Genomic DNA, 17,895 nt, shown 5'->3' on the forward strand with positions numbered 1-17,895 from the left:
GCGGTGTTGCCCGTAGCCAATGTCACGTAAAAGGGTAGGAACAAAATAAACGCTCTTAGAGCACGACGCTGTTCGGTGGTTGTTGTAGTTGTCTCGTAAAACCGATAGCTGGAAGCACGTGGACTACCGGCCGTTGACTCCAAAATGGTGGTTAAACACGCTTTGAGATTAATTCTCCATTCACTGCACACTACCACATTAGATTATTGTATAATAAAGCTATCGATATTACACTTTAAACAATATTAATGAGCAAAAAACAAAGGAATTAATCACGAGGCTACTATCAAGATGGCGTTCGAACCGGAAGTCGTTGATACCTTTCTCTGTACTGTACCTACCCTTTTAGTACGGGCGGTGACCATATGATCTACTACGTCATCTGGTACAAGGATAAGCCCCATGCACAGACACAGACCAACCACATAATATATAGACTGAACTTATAGGACGACTCGCGGTCACCACCCGTATGGCGTATAGGTCTTATATATGATTGCACGCGCGCGGCGTGCGCCACTCCGATTAGTTGCGCCCATGTGCACGTGTCTGAGAAAATAAATCGTAAACTATTGAATTCATTGGGATTGGGGAAATGGGATATTGCAGCGTAGTGGTGTGGCAAGTCATCTAAGACGTCTACTTACAAAAAAAAAAAATGATTTCGTAAATAAATTGTTTCTTGCCCGCGGGGTTCATTTTATTTATACTGGCCGGTAAGCAGAGGCGAAGTATGTCCGTCCCTCTTCCTCAACTTGAAAATGCAATGTGCTATAGTTGGTCAAATCAAATTGTCAGTAAATAAGAACAAAAAAAACTACTCATCCTTTTCTTTTGGGTGCTAGTCTGCTAGTACTAGTGTAACTAGTGTAAGACAAAGATAGTATGATTCTCTCTGTCTATGTTTGAAATGAGACAGTCCATTGACAAACTATAGTTGGCCAAGCAAATCTTGTCAGTAGAAAAAGGCGCGAAATTCAAATTTTCTATGGGACGATATCCCTTCACGCCTACATTTTTTAAATTTGCCGCCTTTTTCTACTGACATGCAATTTTTTGTTATGTCTTGATATGAACAAATCTTTATTTATTTAACGATTCTAGTACATTTTTCTTATTTCATTCTTCCTCAGTGTAATTAAACTGAAATGTAAATCCCGTTAATAACATAAAGTGGTTTTAAAAGTGTCTCAAACATAGAATACAGCTGACTGAGCGGCAACGCAACATGTCATCAAGTCAAAATGTGACAATGACAATGACATTTGACATTTTGACAATTGTTTTCGATTTTTATCTCTTGTGTTATTGCAAAGTGCTCGTGTTATTGTAAACCTTAAATGGATTTATTAAGCGATGAAATCCGGCCATGGGACGCCAACGACGTTAAAGAACAGTTTGGAGACAGTCTCATGCTATTGCCTTCGAACGATAATATCAAAGAATTGCAGAGTATTTTACGGGATAAGTAAGTGAGGTTACCCTCGTATGGCGTCACGAGTCTTTGCATTTGAATCAGTTGCACAGTTGAACTAATACTAGTTTAGAACTAATGAACACCTACATGCATGGAAATATATGCTTTCCACCTACTTATCTTCAATTTTATTTACAGAAATACATCGCGAAGTGATTTCAAGTTTTATGCGGACCGTTTGATAAGGTTAGTGATTGAAGAGAGCCTGAACAAACTGCCGTTCACGGACTGCGAGGTGGTGACGCCCACGGGAGCGTTATACAAAGGGCTGAAGTATGGAGCTGGGAACTGTGGCGTGTCTATCGTGCGGTCCGGGGAGGCTATGGAACAAGTAAGTCAAATTTTTCCATTGTTTAAAGATTTTTGTTAGATTTTTGAGTTACCTCGGCAACATCCAAAATACTGAACATAACCATTGACCCTTTTTTGTATTTTATTTTTCTTAATAAACCAGAATCATTGATACAATTGAGCGAAAAAAAGGTTTGAACTCACAACTGTCCTGTTTTCTGTTGAGCTGAGGGTTAATCAGTATGCATGGAATACATAAAAAAAATACTTAAGAGGCTTGGAATGTTCGTAAGTGATTTGAATGACATTACCAGAGTTCCCAAGGAAGATAAGGTATTTTTTCTCAGAAACTTGCATGCCTCTAGACATGCAAGTGCTTTTTACTGCTTACTATTAGCCTAATTTTTAAATATTAAACTTTACATATTTTTAAAGGGTCTCCGAGATTGTTGCCGCTCCATCCGCATTGGCAAGATCCTGGTGGAGAGTGACACAGACACGCATGAGGCACATGTAGTCTATGCCAAGTTCCCCGAGGACATTGCTCGGAGACAGGTGCTGCTCATGTACCCAATCATGTCCACAGGAAATACTGTTAAACAGGTGTGTTCTAATACTGTGTAGAATTCTGTCATTTAATCAGGTTTCACTGCTTTTGAGCCTCGCAATAGCAATTGTTTATTATACACGGTTTTTTTAAAACTTCGTTAACTTCGGGGTATGGCTAAGTACATTTAAGAAAACTGAATGGCATACTTCATTTTCTAAGAAATTTTTATGTTACTTTATTTTTTTTAATTTTTCGCAAAAAGTAATTAAATGCTGCGTATAGCGTTGTTGTAACATGGACATGCAATTTAACTTAACCAAACAATTGAAAACTTTGACATATCAATATCATTTCGAACATTGATTGTCCGAGACAGTACTTGCGTTTAGTAGGAAATGCAGAAACTCATACTAAACACTAATCAATATGTAAACAAGCCCTAAGACAAGTGTACACGTTCATAGGGGCCTTATTAGATTATAGTAGACCTCCGAAATGGAGTTAATTAGAATACTGATGTCTTTGAGAAAGTAACGTAATTTAAGCTCAGGAATGCACCCTTAAAATTAAAGGAGTTTAAAATAAACACCGTGTATACAATACAAATGGCAAACTCGGTGTAAGCTATAAAGTCTTATTTTCCAGAGAATGACACCTGTAACATCCTGAATCTTACAGAGATTCTGAACCTCAAGCGTAACTTAACGTTAAAAAAAACAGACCAAATATGTGTCGAGCCAAGCATAATGGAGGGTTTCTGTACCACCTTCATACAATATAATAAAAAGCCATACCAGCAAAAGGGCGAATCTTCCTGTTACTTACGTCCTTTTAATAATAAAATAATTTTATTAAACTGATTAATGGGTTAGCTGACCATGTTAAAATATTTTTCGGGGAAAGTATGTAGGTTAACTGGAAGAGATCCCTCTTAGGGATAAGTTCGCCTTTGTACTACTTTTATCTGATGTAACCTTGCTTCCTTTCCTTTTCGTACAATAGAGTGTTTACTTACTACTGTTCAAAAATTAGAAGTGGAAAACCATCAATTAACTGCAGCACTTAAAATCATCCTTGATGAGGTCACAAACTTGCGTATGATTCCAGGCGGTGAACGTTCTGACACAGCACGGCGTGAAGGAGGACCGCATCATATTGTCCAACTTGTTCTGCACGCCCGCCGCCGTACGAGCCGTCGTAGACTACGTGCCCAGGATGACGATACTCACCTCCGAGCTCCACCCAGTAGCGCCTAACCACTTTGGACAGAAGTACTTTGGGACTGACTGAAAGTTTCTGGGGCCAATTAATTGCTTTCACTATTTTGTCTGGTAAACTTAAAGAGACAAAACAACAACAGAAACTGGCTAACAATCCTAATGTTTGAAAGGAACATGAGTGATCTTTTCCCCTCATGGTGAAGAAAAGTTGGGAGTCAATACGCTTTTTTTTTAATTGCTTGTGTGTACAACGCAGTTTCAATATTTTGATAAATTTCTTAATTGCAAGTTTGTTGAAAACAACACTAACACGATTTCATTGTGGTTCATGAGAATTGTGCGGAAAATATAAGTTTGTGATAAACTACTTAAAAATATAAGTTTAAAAGAGTATTTGACCGAAAATACATGATATTAAAATCTCATTACATAATTTATTAGAAATGTAAGCTATTGAAGCTAAGAAATGTAAACAATTGAACTATTTTTTTATAGGCTGGGCACAACTAAGCGCCACTTGCACCATCCCACTAACCCGGGGTTAACTGGTTAAACCTGGAGTTACCATGGTTACCAGTACAGTTTGACACTGGGTTAACCCCGGGTTAGTGTGATGGTGCAAGTGGGCCTTAATACAGTATCATGAGATTCATGACCATTATTAATGTGCTACCAATGAAATTTATTTATTTAATTTATTTAGAAACAAGTATGAAATATGCTAATGGCATAGTGCCTTGCCTTGGTTCAGTTTAATTCCAGATCTTTTTAACTGGTCAGGATGTTTATTTATTGTATTATACTAAATTGTAGTCATTAGGATAAAATGAGAATAAATTTGTTTATGTATAAATTACCTCATAATTTAATTATTTACTCCTGCGATTGTAGCACCAACAATTAATACCTATTCAGGCTAACCAATAACAAAGAAATAAGGGCTCATATGCAACTGGTTGTAGGGGTAGTAGGTATCAAAAATAACAGTCCTATTTGTACAGTCGAGTTCATAAATATGTATACATTTTTTCACCTTATCGCAACGGATTAAGGTGAAGAAATGTTGACATATTCATGAACTCGACTGTACTACTATACCATTGTCCATTACTATACAGGAGGTTCAAATGTAACAAATCAAGCTTTGAAATGCGTTGGCAGTATGGTCGGCTTCAGATTTTGGTAAGCACCACATTTGCTCCGATATATCTGTTGGCTCCAAACTTGGGGTGAAGGAAACAAACAATAATACTTTTAATGGTTTATTCAGTTTCGTAGTTTATACAATCTATGAGTAGATAGATACAAAGATTTAAATTAGATCAGATCACACAGCTAAACAGTTTAAAAGTGTACACATTAATATAAATTTATATTTTCAACATTCTAATAATTTATCCTTTAACAAGTACCCATAAGTGATCCCTGATCGTGGTCTCATTCAACACAGATGTTACCCTACTTTATAATATTACCTTGTAAAAATAGCGATAACATTCAATTATATTATTGTAACACGAGTAATTCTAATTCGAGAACAAAAATATTTTATTATTTTTTTATTAGTAAAAACTATGACGAAACGTCATTTAAGTGTTAGGAAGCGCTCGCCTCGGCGCGACCACCTCGCGCGGCCGCCCTCGCAACAATGCGTACCTACTCCCGTATAGCTAAATAAATACTTACAAGTATAACACATATCATTAAAATGTCAATTCTTACCCTATGTTACGAGTTTTAAACAATAACAAGCACTTATCACTCCAAATTGATGACGGATTGAAAGCTATTGGAGGCTTAATAATACTTTATAGATGTTTTTATAGTTTCTACAATAGCTGTCAACTATCGTCATGGCACCTTGGCGATTAAACAGATTAACCGCAAATCTATCTTTGCTAGTGACCAAACTAACGTCGCTGCGAACCGATTTGAGCGTAGCATCTCTGTTACCGGCAAAGATATGTTTGCATCTCCTACCTATAGCTATAGATGACGTCCGGTCGTCCCGGACTTAATCATGTTGTAAATTATATCGTCGAAATACATGTACAACACAAATCATATATACCCTCGAAATTGACTTAGATATGTTATTAAGGCATCGCGTGAATCGCACTAGGTAAATTGACAATAAAATCTAAGGGACTAATACAACAGCTAAAGCAAAATTGTATGGCAATTAGCGTATAAATACATATGTATAACGATCCTAAATAAATAGGCGTGGATGGATCACTGGATTAGTGACAACTGAAGCTTACAGCCAAAATATGTAAACACCTTAAATAAAACCAGTAGAAAAGCGAAATTAAATACTCATACACTTGTGCATCCTTTATATTTTTTTTAATTTTCTCGAATTTTTGTATAAAAATATCGGTTAACAACGCTTCGGTCGGACTATTTTTATTTGCCCTTTCGGAAGTTGGTTATGTTGACAAGGTCGAACAGGTCTCTCGGCGGGTCGCGTCCCTCCGACTCGACCCAGTCCTTCGCGCTACCAACTACTGGCAGTATGGTTTTTTCGCTGCACCACAAATTAAAACACGAATCAGTTTAGCTAAACTAAAATCGTGCTGTTAGAAAAAAGCAGTTGCGAATGAAATTGCGTGCCGGTAACTATGACACAAAATGAAAGCGCATTTCTTTTCAAAGCATATTCTAATTTTGAAACCGACGCTGTTTTTTTTAAAAATGAAAGCGCGTAATTTTGTTTGCTACGTTCGTTAGTCGACTTGGCGTTGGGTGGGTGTGTGTGTGTGTGTGTTTACATGAGCTTCTGCTTGGCGCACTCGGGACAGATGATGTCGGCGGCGTCGGTGATGAACCCTTTGCCGACCAGCGAGGTCTTGCACTGCGCGCAGATGAAGCAGTCGTTGTGCCAGTGGCGGTCCTCGAACGAGATGAAGCGGGTGCCGCCGATGCCTGGAAAATTCAAGTTTGTTTTAGTTTTGCCTGACAAATTCGATACCTTGTAAAGTAGGTATCTCGTAGTGAACTTTTAGAATGATAAACTATGCGCCAACAATTAGGGAAATGAAATGGTAGTTTTGTGTAAACTTTGAATTACCATTACACTAGCGCCATCTATTGTCGAGTAGTAAAACCAAATCACTGCCATCTAGTAACAACTAGCTAGAGGGCTACTCGTGGAGTGAAATATGAAGGAAATAAAGAAAAGGAAAGCAGCTACGAATATAACTACTGATGTACCGTTGGAAAGATTCCAATATTGCGAAAATCCACTTGTTAAAATTCCGGAAACTTCTCATATTTTTTATAGGAATTGAAATTTTCCATTCCAATATGAAAATTCCCTTTGTTTCCTGTGAAGTTTCCGAGAATTTTCCAACTTTTTGGAAACTTTCCGCAACTTGCACATCTGTAAATAAAGCCATCAAAGCGAAATTCGCGTCGTCGCAAAACGAATTCTCTTAGTTGGGTAACTAGTTCCTTAGCTACACGTCACGGGAATAGTGCAGCTTGTTATGTTCTTTTGCACGTGAAGCACTCGCGGTGCCACGACGGCTTGTTCCCATACATCACGTGACTGTATACTGACCGGTGATGGGCTTGGCGCACGACGTGCAGCGCTTGGCGAACAGCTCGCCGAAGCACTCGGCGCAGTAGGGTTTCTCGTCGCGCGACGTGAACCGCTGGCCCGCCAGCGACGTGTTGCAGTTGGTGCACGTGAAGCACTCGCGGTGCCACGGCTCGTTCTTGTACGTCACGCCGCCTTGCGTGATGATCTGGAACATGGGTAATGGACAATTAATATTCAGATATTATGGAGATTTACGACGGCCCTGGCAAACGGGTGAAACAGATAAGTTGAACCAAGAAGACTTCATTTGAGATAGGTGGTTGCTAACTGTGGTGACATTGACCTTTTTAAAAGTTTTTAAAATACCGAGTGTAAGTGAGTTGGATGGCGTTAGTAACGTATTTATGTGCCCAATATAAGGTACGCTATGCTGGCTGCATCGCTGTCACAACAGTTAATAGGCATCGATTAAGCGCATGGCACATTGCATCCGATTCGCACGTCGCGACGTGCGAGCGGGATGTCGCTATAATACGCGCATAGCGTTGTCTCGCTCAAACATCGGAGCGACGATGTGCGAATCGGATGCAGTGTGCCATGCGCCTTAAAGGATCTGTTCGTGGGACTAGGTGCAGTTACTTGTAAAAGATTGATGCCAGCACTGAGCGACTCACAAAATTAAATATGAGCAAACCCCAACTCCCAAGGGCTCCTAGACTTCCTAGAGCCCACCGCGAAGAACTTGTTTGCCCACTGGAAGCGTGACAGATTTAAGCCACCCATGCCATATTATTTTTGACGCCCAATTATATTTTTATGAGAGATTCCCCAGGGTTATCTATTGAAGCCTTTGTTAGCCTCACCTTGTTGCACTTGACGCAGCGGGTGGCGAACTTGTCCTCGTAGCAGCCGGCGCAGTAGATCTCCTGCTCGCGCGGGATGAAGCTCTTGGTGCCGATGGGGTTCTTGCACACCACGCAGCAGAAACACTTCTCGTGCCACTGCCGGGTCTTGTACTCCATCTTCTTGGTTCCTGGGGAACAAATGACGTCATCTTAGTGATTGACGGCTTTACGCGGTATCGGTATCACACTGTTGCGGTTCCGCACGCCTCTGCTATACCGGTATAGATGTCAACGCTCGCACTCAGGGTTTATTTTAAAGGCAATGAATGGTTGTATATGCATTCCAGAATCCAGATACCGATCAGAACTCCTCAATGGTCAGTAATCGAAAACGAAAACTTTTACTCGTAGACTAAGACTTTAATTAACATCGTTCTTTCTTATAAAAATGTATGATAGTTTACGAGCTCTAACTGATTTGTAATATTATATAGAGTTAAACCATAATAAATGACCTTATGTAACAGGTATCGGTATAGATTGGCTGTTTATATTTTTATTGGCTCTTTATTTGGATGTTTACAATGACTTTATTAATAAAATGTTACACTTAATTGGTGTAAATTTTAACTGCTTGAATATTTGATGGAACGTTTGGCTCAAGGATTTTAATTATTAGTACTTAGTGTGTTGAGTGCCTATTCACGAAACTCGTTGGCCAAGACAGACAACGAATAAGCGTTGTAGATTAGGGCCAAGTCTTTTGTCGTTGTAATAAAATAGGGCTAACTGTCGTAACAATTTGATCCTATAAGGCATTATGGCTTGGCCGTTTTTTCACCAGGTTAGGGTTCTACTTATACAATCTGCATTATAGTATGTATTCATAAGTATTTGCAAATTCCCTATTCGTGTTTATGACATCATAACGTTCATATCATCATAACAACATTCATAACAACCGTTTGCGTGTCTCCGATACATCAGATTTGTATGGAGATTTGTCCTTGAAGATTGCCGGCGGCCGGCGGCGTCGATATTTTTGGCCGTAATATTTGAATGCACGCGATGCATCGTAACATCGATAAATGAAGATATTGAATTAGATAAACCTACCACAAAATAGCACTAAGTTTGTACGAAAACGTTATTCAAATGCAAACCTACGACTCAAAATTCAAGTACCTACTGAAAGAGGAACCATAGGACAAAGCCAGTTTTGTTTATTTTAAGCGCAATATTCATACGGCAGGGCAGGTTGTAGCTTTCTCAACGGAATAGAAGCTCACTTTACATGTAAGATGTCAAAATCCGCAATTTATTGATGCGTTATAGCGTTTTGCGGTTTTTAAACTTTTCGCCTTTTGAGGCGTCCTTATTGGTGGTACGATAACGATAAAGTTGTTTCCGATGCAACATAAAAGTTCGCGTGCAGCGAACTTTACGTGACTTTACTACGGGGATGTTGTGTTTTATTTATATTGACGGTTCTAATATTCCTATGCAACTAGCTATATAGTGTGGTACGTTAAGGAGCATGTGACTACAAATGCTGATTTTTGTAGGTAGGTAACATTTTGAAAATCTAGATGTTATTTTGGTTAAAGAATAGGTACTTAAACATGATGCTTTGATAAAATCTGAAATGGTTTCTACTATGTAGACGTATTTTTTTTAAAACAATTTTATTAATTAGTAATATGTATTAACGGCCTTCTTCTAGCCTAGTTTTTTTAAATGAAGGCAGGCGTTTGACCACGATCCTACCTGATGGTAAGTGATGATGCGGTCTACGGTGGAGCACGCTTACCTATGAGATACATATTAACTCTTGCCTTGAGGAGCCCCAGTAGTGACCCTGCCTACTCCTACTAGGCAGCAGTTCCGGGTCCGAATCCTAGTAAGTTTGTGTGTTTATGGATATTTTCTATGTATTTAAGTATCTATTTATCTATTATATATATGTATCGTCGGCTAGTAGCCACAAGACAAGTTTTATTGAGCTTACTGTGGGACTAGTCCGATTTTTTATTTGTGTACCTATACCAATACCCATAGAGCAGAATTCAATAGATTTTTGTTAGACTTCATTCAATTAATCATCAATATTGACTCATCCCGACCCGCCTTTGATCCAGTTAAGACTCGAATAATTTCAATAACCGTTCATTACGCCATTGTTCTCGAGTGAAAGGTACGTGGTTGACAACTTTTACCATCCCACGGGCAGCGTATTGATTTTAATTGCTAATGATTAGGGCTCACGTCCAGTGGTCTACATGAAAGAGAGCAGATTTGATATACATATTCCAATTAGGGTAAAGCGAGTAATTAATAAATTATATTTGAAAACTATTAAATAAAAGGTTATGAGTGGCTTGCTAGTGGGCCGAGGTAAATAATATCTACATTTTGTAACCTAATGCTACCTAAAGTACAAGCTGCATAAGTTATGGAAAACTAAATAATATGTAATATTTTATTTTCACTGAAACGATAGAGTTTCATTCTTAAATTATACCATTACATATATAGAAATATTCCTTTTGTGCCTACTTTACAACGTAGGTATTATGTTAGTTGAATCTTCAGCATGGTTAGCCAGATGTTGCTGGCGAATAATAGCCGTTATTTAATTAAATTGGTGTACCTATTATGCACGGCGATATAACGCTTGAAGCTTAAATACACACAAGGCCTGCAGCACAATTCCACGCTAAACGTTCCTCTGACACGACTAGCAATTTGCATTTTGAGGCATAGATTAAGTTCAGTTTATGTAATCATACGTATATCCGCAGTTTCGCACGCATCCTACATATGCAGAATAGAATATTCAAATACCTTTCAGCGCTTTGTTTTAAAATTAAAGTGCCTGTTCGAATCAACATCCGATGTACGATTTACCGAAAGGTATAAATATATACTACATACTAATTGTTCCTTTAAATGACAGTTATAGGTCTCTATTCTTGGAAAAAAACACCACTCCTGCCTTAAAATAAGGTTCAAGGAGCCTTTTACTGTAGAGTAGAGGGACAGGCATTATAACAGTTTACCCAATTTTGGATTTGTCTAGTAGTTAGACAAAATCCATCAAGTAATTTGGGTGGTAAGCTTGCTGCTACTGCAACTTTAGTGTAAATCAGTAGTGATCAATGGACCGGCATCCTTACCTCGACCCGTCCGTGACTAAGTGGGCATTTGACGTGGGAGGCAATAACGGTGCCACTCGTAATTGAACAGCTTGCGCGGTGACAGAATTGCATTAAAAATCGAGTTCGATGAAGGTAAGGCTCTGTAGATTTATAACAGGGCCTTTCGTATGAAATTAAAAATAAAGGATGACTCACGTTAGAACGGTCCGGGGACAGGCCGAGGCGACCGACACTTGGTTTTGTATAGAAAACATCAAGTGATCACCGAGGCTTGGAAGTGGTTTTCTATAGAAAACAATGTATCGGACACCACGGCCCGAACCCGGGCCGTTCTAGCATGAGTCTACCTTAATGCATGAGTGATAAGATAAGAAACATGTTGCCAGTTTTTTATTTCTGGCGTTGAGGATTCCATAAAAACCATACTCTAATAGCTATTTAAAGCTAATATAGCGACCCGCCCCGGCTTCGCACGGGTAGTTCAATACTTACACCCAAAGCGTTAAAACTACTTATACATCTACTAGGTCAGCCGCTCTAATATTACAAACAATAAACCTTGACTTTTTGTATAAGAAATAAAAAGTGGAGCATAATGTTATTTATGTATTCGTGTCGCAACGAGCCGTGTGTCCAACCCAACCACAGGACACTGGATACCGAGACTGCGGTTTACTCGCAAAGATACTAGAATGCTTAAGACGAAAGCGGAGGACCCGCGCGAAATCGCCTTTTCATACAAACGTAGTCCTCATTTTCCTCTCTGGATATTAACATTATTGAATACATTTTTACACAATTTGTTGTATATCACTGATTTAAACTTTCACGATTTTTACTCATTATTATTTACAACGACGGGACTTAATCGCGTAAAATAAAATAAGTATTGTTGTATATCATCCACGGCTATGCCCCTACGTTACTTTGTTACGAATTTTTAATTATTATAAGAGTTAGGAGCATTTAAAAAATTCTATGAAATCTGTTTTTTGCTTTCTAATTTTTATAATAATCAAAAAGTCGAAAGTATATAGCGGGGCATAGCTATGGTTAATATACATCAAATTATGTAAAAATATTTTCCATAATGTCAATATCCAGGGAGGAAAATGGGGACTACGTTTGTATGGAGAAGCCGCCGTCCCCTTTCGTCTTAAAGCTACGGAAATTGATACTTTTGACGTTTCTAGTGCTTCAAGGATGTAGTTTCATACATACATACATATATCAGGTACCTACAAGATTTCCTTCAACTAGTGGCTTAGCTGAGCACGGCATAGTGCTAATATACCTACTTGAACACAATACATTAATAACATTTAATAGGAATGAGGAATTGTTTTTGTTTAGCGATAAATGTTTCTCATATACGATTTAATCTAGTTTCATAGCGGTGTACAATACAAACAAATTATAAATGGAGCAAGTAAAATACACAGTCGCTACGCGTTGCAGGACCTTAGTTCTACGATTGCTACGCCGTAGCACATTCAGCAGGTTGTACAACCTAACTGACGGAGCTATCATTGGATTCCGCCGGCCCGATTCGAACAATGCTTATAAGTTAGAGTTTTGAATGATTCACGGTTAGTTTCACTAGACTTATATTGACCGGGATATAGACCGTGATTACCCTTAAAGAACACATTGCTGCGGTCAAGAACAATGACGTTCGCAAGTCAGCTATTGCTCAGCATCTCCTTGAGTCGGGTATAAATCACTGGATCGAGTTGCATAGTCCCAAGGTCATTTCGACAGAACGCCACTATATACCAAGATTGGTAAGAGAAGCCGTTGAAATACACAAATACAAAAATTTCAATCGTGAAGATGGGTTTAAACTGTCAAATGTGTGGAATCCTGTGATTTGTTTGTGTAAAAAACCAGTGATATCCGAATCAAACACGCGTAGTGACACCGTGAGTGTAATGTGTTTGGACAGACCAACGAGTGTGAACGCGATCGGACCAACAAGTGTGAATGCGACCGTTGGTAACGTTGAAAGTGAACGCAGCCGACGCGCAAGAATGAGGGTAGACAGAGCGCTGTCTACACAACTTTGACACCCACCCGCTATCTTCAGTCACCCGTGAACATGATGCATGTAACTGCGTCGAAATATCGGGAGCTCACAAATAATACAAAAGGTAATCACGGTCTATATCCCGGTCAATATAAGTCTAATGCTTATAAGATTTCACAGCGATACGATACCCATCTGTCTGATTCGAACAATACTTTTAAGATGACACAGCGATACGATACTGATCTGTCAGAGTCAAAAGTAACGCTTTTGGTTTAAAAAAATTATAATGTGTGTATATGTATGTGTATGTCGTATCGCTGTGACATCTTACAAGTATTGTTCGAATCGGGCCGCATAATTCCATGTGGCTTCAATACCCTTTAGTAGTAGATTATTTGAAGAGGAAAGACAGAATACAATAAACAAACAAAACAATAAACTGACTGAACTGAAACTGATTTTGGTAAATCTTAATACATCCCATACGTTCCTTTGTTTGTATAGGTGTAATACACTAACATGTTGGATTAACGAAGTTCTGTGTTCGATAGTTTTGGCCACGTGAAGCTAATATTTGCCCAATTACCGTACCCAGTCGTATTTGCCGTGTATAGTGACGGCAAACACAGGATCCCACGTCGCCGTCGCCATGACATCACCGGCCTTCGCGCAGGCATTGATTCATGAAGTTTTGGACAACTTTTAATTGTATATGTTGTATATAACGTAAGAATTTAAAATTAGGCATGATTGTATCAACTCTATTGAAAGTTGGTTACAATAATAAAGTATTTATTTACATAATCAATAACACAAATTGAAAATTTTGGGGTAGGTAGTGAGTTACAATTGTTTAGTTCTATGTCAAAAAACTTGTGAACGATGTTCTCAATTATAATATAATCTCTGGCCGGTCAAACCTTTGTTTTTAACCTTTTCAATCAAATTCATAACCCTCTACACTCCCTGTTTATCTTTTGGGTTTTTATTAGCGGCCAAAGTCCTAACCGCAAAGTTGTGAACACGAAATGTACAAAGTGTAATGTATGTGTTTGTTAAAATTAAATAAAGTTTAGACATATGTGTTGCAGTAGTTGTTAAGGATGTCGTCGGTAATTGTATTGTCTGTTTATACATTTACAAACAGTACAGTAGATACATTAGGTCTGTTTTACATGAACAAAAGTATTTGCTGATCGATTTGCAAACTTAAATCTGTTTAAAAGAAATGGTTTTAAGTGTCGTAGCGCTAAGCCAATAAGTAATTAAAACATCATAGAACCAATATTTTCTGCAACATGATATAGTTCGGTATCAAAAGTAAAGGACAACATGGATAGAGCTAAACTATCATCTTGTACTCCCTAGTGTCAAGTGTCAGACATCAGATGATGTCATCACTCACTACTAGATCAATACAGCTATTGATCATAATGATACGTTTGTAAATGTATGCTAGTTTATTTTAGAACCCGAACTATGACACTACAAAGTTATCTCAGTCCATTCGGAGACAGAGTGTGGCATAAAAATAACTCTACTACTTTGTTGATGGTGTAACTGTTGATCCGCAAATTTAAGTTTGTCTATGATTACGTCATTAAGTACAAATAGCAAGGTCAATGTTAAAGGCTCATCGGTGAGCGAAGTTTTTCATTTGCTTGTAAAAACGTGTGTCGTTGTACTGCCTACCCTGTGTATTGGTATTTAGTTTCACACATAGTTGTTAAGGTGCATGTAATTAAATTATTGATTTGTTTTTTAAACTAATATCGATATTTGTTTACACTTGTTGTGCAAAAAGTTGATGTTCAATTATGGTGGTGTGTTAGAATCTTACAACTCAGCTTTGTAAAATTAAAATAAAATATATCGGGTGGTAGTTTTAGATTTGTCGGGTCATTTGTATTGCCTAAGGACGTTTCTTCTCTAAACGTGTATTTCGATTATCGCTAGTAATACAGAAACTATATCTTCAATGTTAATGTCTAAATTATTTTTAATATACTCACGAGTATAGTATGAATTCTCTCAAATGATTTTTACGCGCCTAAGACCCTTAATCTGTTAAACAAAAGCCATTGTTTCTTTTGTCACCTCCCGTTTTGAGCTCGTGGCAAAGCAACAATGTCGTTGGCTGTATCGTGGTGGTTTAAAGGTTCAAATCTATGTAATAATATGAGCGCTCGCCTTCATTGAGGTGGTCGATCGTCCTACATTAACGAAACATGTTACATATATTTGAAACTTAAAACCACCACGATACAGCCGCTTTTTAAACGATATTGTTACTTTGCCACGCGCTCAAAATGAGAGCCCTCCTCTCACATAAAAGAAACAATGGCTTTTGTTTAACATATTAGGGTCCAAGGCGTAAAAATCATTTGAGTAAATTCATATTATAAGTATGTGTTTACTAAGACGAATACAGAGGTTTCATTAATATTGTTAATATTATTTATCCAGGGCATACAGAGTAAACAAATATTTTAGTTGTTGTTAAGAGGTCCACTAATTATCAGTCCGCCGGACGATATCAACCTGTCAGTTAGAACAAAAATTTGACAGTTCCGAACAACTGACAGGTCGATATCGTCCAGCGGACTGGTAATCAGTGGGCCCCTTTATATACAGCAAAAATATGTGGCATGGTTTAGCTGTTTTGCTATAACTAGTTTCACTATACGTCTACTTTTTATAGAACAAGTAATAGCTTGCTCGACCTCTAAAGAAGCATTATATGACTAATGCCAAAGAGTTAAACAAGGTATTGTTTAGTTTCCCATATTTGCACTGCATCTATTTATTGGCTATAATGGCTATTGAATGCCCTATTGTATTGATTGTATTATAGCTCTTCTAGATGCGCTTAAAAAGTAAAACTACATGTTACAAATTGGTATTGATGGTATGTTATGCCACTATATTTTAGGGACCGTAAACTTACTGCATTAGTGCTAGCTTATATCCTCAAGGAAGAAGGGTCTCAATTTGGACTCTGGATTTACCTACAACATTTAAAAACTAAAGGTAAAGACAAGCTTTCGATGGCAATTTCACTAGATGGTTGTGAAATTGTAGAGTATGTATTTTTCATTTTTTATTTTCTATTTTTCGTTTTGTAATTTTTGTAATGTGTTAAAATATGGGTTTGTAAGACCTGAAATAAATGTTTTTTTTATTTAATATTTTGCATGACAGAATAAGTTTACAAAGACTAGGTCATGGATAGCGAAATCTAAATGTCGAAGGAAAAACACGCTAATACTATTTCCAAAGTAATTGTAGTTTAAATAGTTGCTTTCTGTAATCTGGCAACAAAGGTAAAATTGGATTAGTAATGAAAAAATCCCACGCGATGGTTTAGGTACTTTTTCCGATCTAACTTTTGGTTTTATTAGTGGAGGGTGTACGCAAAAAAAACCGCATATCGATGAACAGTTTAGCCGTTTGGCACACGCATACTAGAGGTCAAAACAAAATTTTTGAACCGCAGTTCTTAAAAAAATCCCTTAGGGGAGTGCTGTCACAATTTTTTTTGTATGGGATATTTTTTTTGAAACTTATCGCGTGTGGTATCCTATGCGAGGGTTTTTTGAGGCGATTCTAAAAATATACCACATCATTAGATTTTAGCAATTTTTTTTTTAATTAAAACAAAAAATTTCAAAACATACCAAATTTGGGCTCCTCCAGATACGATATTGCTGATTTTTTTTTGTACAATACACCACAAATGATACGTGATATCCTCATATTTAACCCCAAGAAAGCAAGTTTGAAAATAATTACATTTAGTGTTGAAATAAAACTATGAAAACGGATTATATCGCGTATATTGAATTTATAATACATCCCGACGTTTCGAACCCTTTACAGCGTTCGTGGTCAACGGGTGACTGAGGAAAAATTACAAAGTGCAAAAATACCCACATACTAAAATAATGAACAATCATAGACTACAAACTTTAAGGCTGGTTGTACATGCAAAATCGGTTCATAAGGCTAGTTATACACTACAACTATTTTCAAGTAAAGATATATATATATACGCGATAAAAACTACGCCGGCTCCAACCCTACACCACGCTTTTTGTATTATACATTTAGTGTTATTAATTTTTCTAAATATTAAAAAAATATACACAAAAAGCCCTTTCATATCACACGCGATAGGTTTCTAAAAAAAATATTTTTCACATACAAAAAAAATATGACTCCTAAGGGAATTTTTCTTAAGAACTGCGGGTCAACAATTTTATTTTCACCTCTAAAAAAAATATTTTTCACATACAAAAAAAATATGACTCCTAAGGGAATTTTTCTTAAGAACTGCGGGTCAACAATTTTATTTTCACCTCTAGTATGCGTGTGCCAAATGGCTAAAATGTAAATCGGTTTGCGGTTTTTCTTTGGAATTGGGCTCGTATGCCATCCACTATATTGCTGGCCGTTAACGTAGTTGAAATGTTAGCTCTTTAATATAATGCTATTTTGGAACGTAACCGTGACCAACAGCTCTGATGACGACGTCGACGTGGGGATCAAGAAAGCCAAAGGCGCTTTTGCCCAGCTAAAACCGGCCTGGGATTCGAACGTGCTCACACGGCGGATCAAGATTTCCCTCTTCGATTCCATAGTGAAGTCTGTTTTGCTCTTCGGCTGCGAGACTTGGAAGGAGACAAAGGGTCTGATGGGCAAGCTGCAAGTGTTTGTCATCAGATCAGATACATCAGATCCATTCTACGCATATTCTGGCCGAATACTATCAGCAACAA

The 17,895-nt window shown here is 37.7% G+C and overlaps 2 protein-coding genes across 5 annotated transcripts in view; one reads left to right on the top strand and one right to left on the bottom strand.

Moving 5' to 3' along the window:
- The first annotated feature begins 1,268 nt into the window (after window positions 1-1,268).
- Window positions 1,269-4,392, top strand: LOC134743179 (uracil phosphoribosyltransferase homolog). Its single transcript, XM_063676560.1, has 4 exons — window positions 1,269-1,468; window positions 1,616-1,808; window positions 2,204-2,371; window positions 3,426-4,392. Exons 1-4 carry the CDS (start codon window positions 1,341-1,343, stop codon window positions 3,606-3,608), a joined length of 672 nt encoding a protein of 223 aa, XP_063532630.1. The 5' UTR covers window positions 1,269-1,340; the 3' UTR covers window positions 3,609-4,392.
- A 395-nt stretch (window positions 4,393-4,787) lies between these two features.
- LOC134743174 (four and a half LIM domains protein 2-like) overlaps window positions 4,788-17,895 on the bottom strand; it is a 179,336-nt gene continuing 166,228 nt past the window's right edge. For all 4 annotated transcript variants that reach the window (XM_063676552.1, XM_063676551.1, XM_063676553.1 and 1 more), the window contains 3 exons: window positions 7,949-8,118; window positions 7,104-7,290; window positions 4,788-6,466 (listed from right to left, as the gene is read on the bottom strand). In XM_063676552.1, the coding sequence (XP_063532622.1) occupies window positions 6,309-6,466; window positions 7,104-7,290; window positions 7,949-8,118 (515 nt within the window). In that variant the 3' untranslated portion in view covers window positions 4,788-6,308. The remainder of the gene's footprint in view (window positions 6,467-7,103; window positions 7,291-7,948; window positions 8,119-17,895) is intronic.

The sequence above is a fragment of the Cydia strobilella genome, chromosome 7 (assembly GCF_947568885.1).
Source record: "Cydia strobilella chromosome 7, ilCydStro3.1, whole genome shotgun sequence".
NCBI classification, from domain to species: Eukaryota; Metazoa; Arthropoda; class Insecta; order Lepidoptera; family Tortricidae; genus Cydia; species Cydia strobilella.

Coding starts and splice junctions, on each gene's coding strand:
- LOC134743179 (XM_063676560.1), top strand. CDS start 1,341: ATGGATTTATTAAGCGATGAAATCCGGCCATGGGACGCCAACGACGTT. Junction 1,469..1,615: donor CAGAGTATTTTACGGGATAA/GTAAGTGAGGTT, acceptor TTTTATTTACAG/AAATACATCGCGAAGTGATT. Junction 1,809..2,203: donor CCGGGGAGGCTATGGAACAA/GTAAGTCAAATT, acceptor ATATTTTTAAAG/GGTCTCCGAGATTGTTGCCG.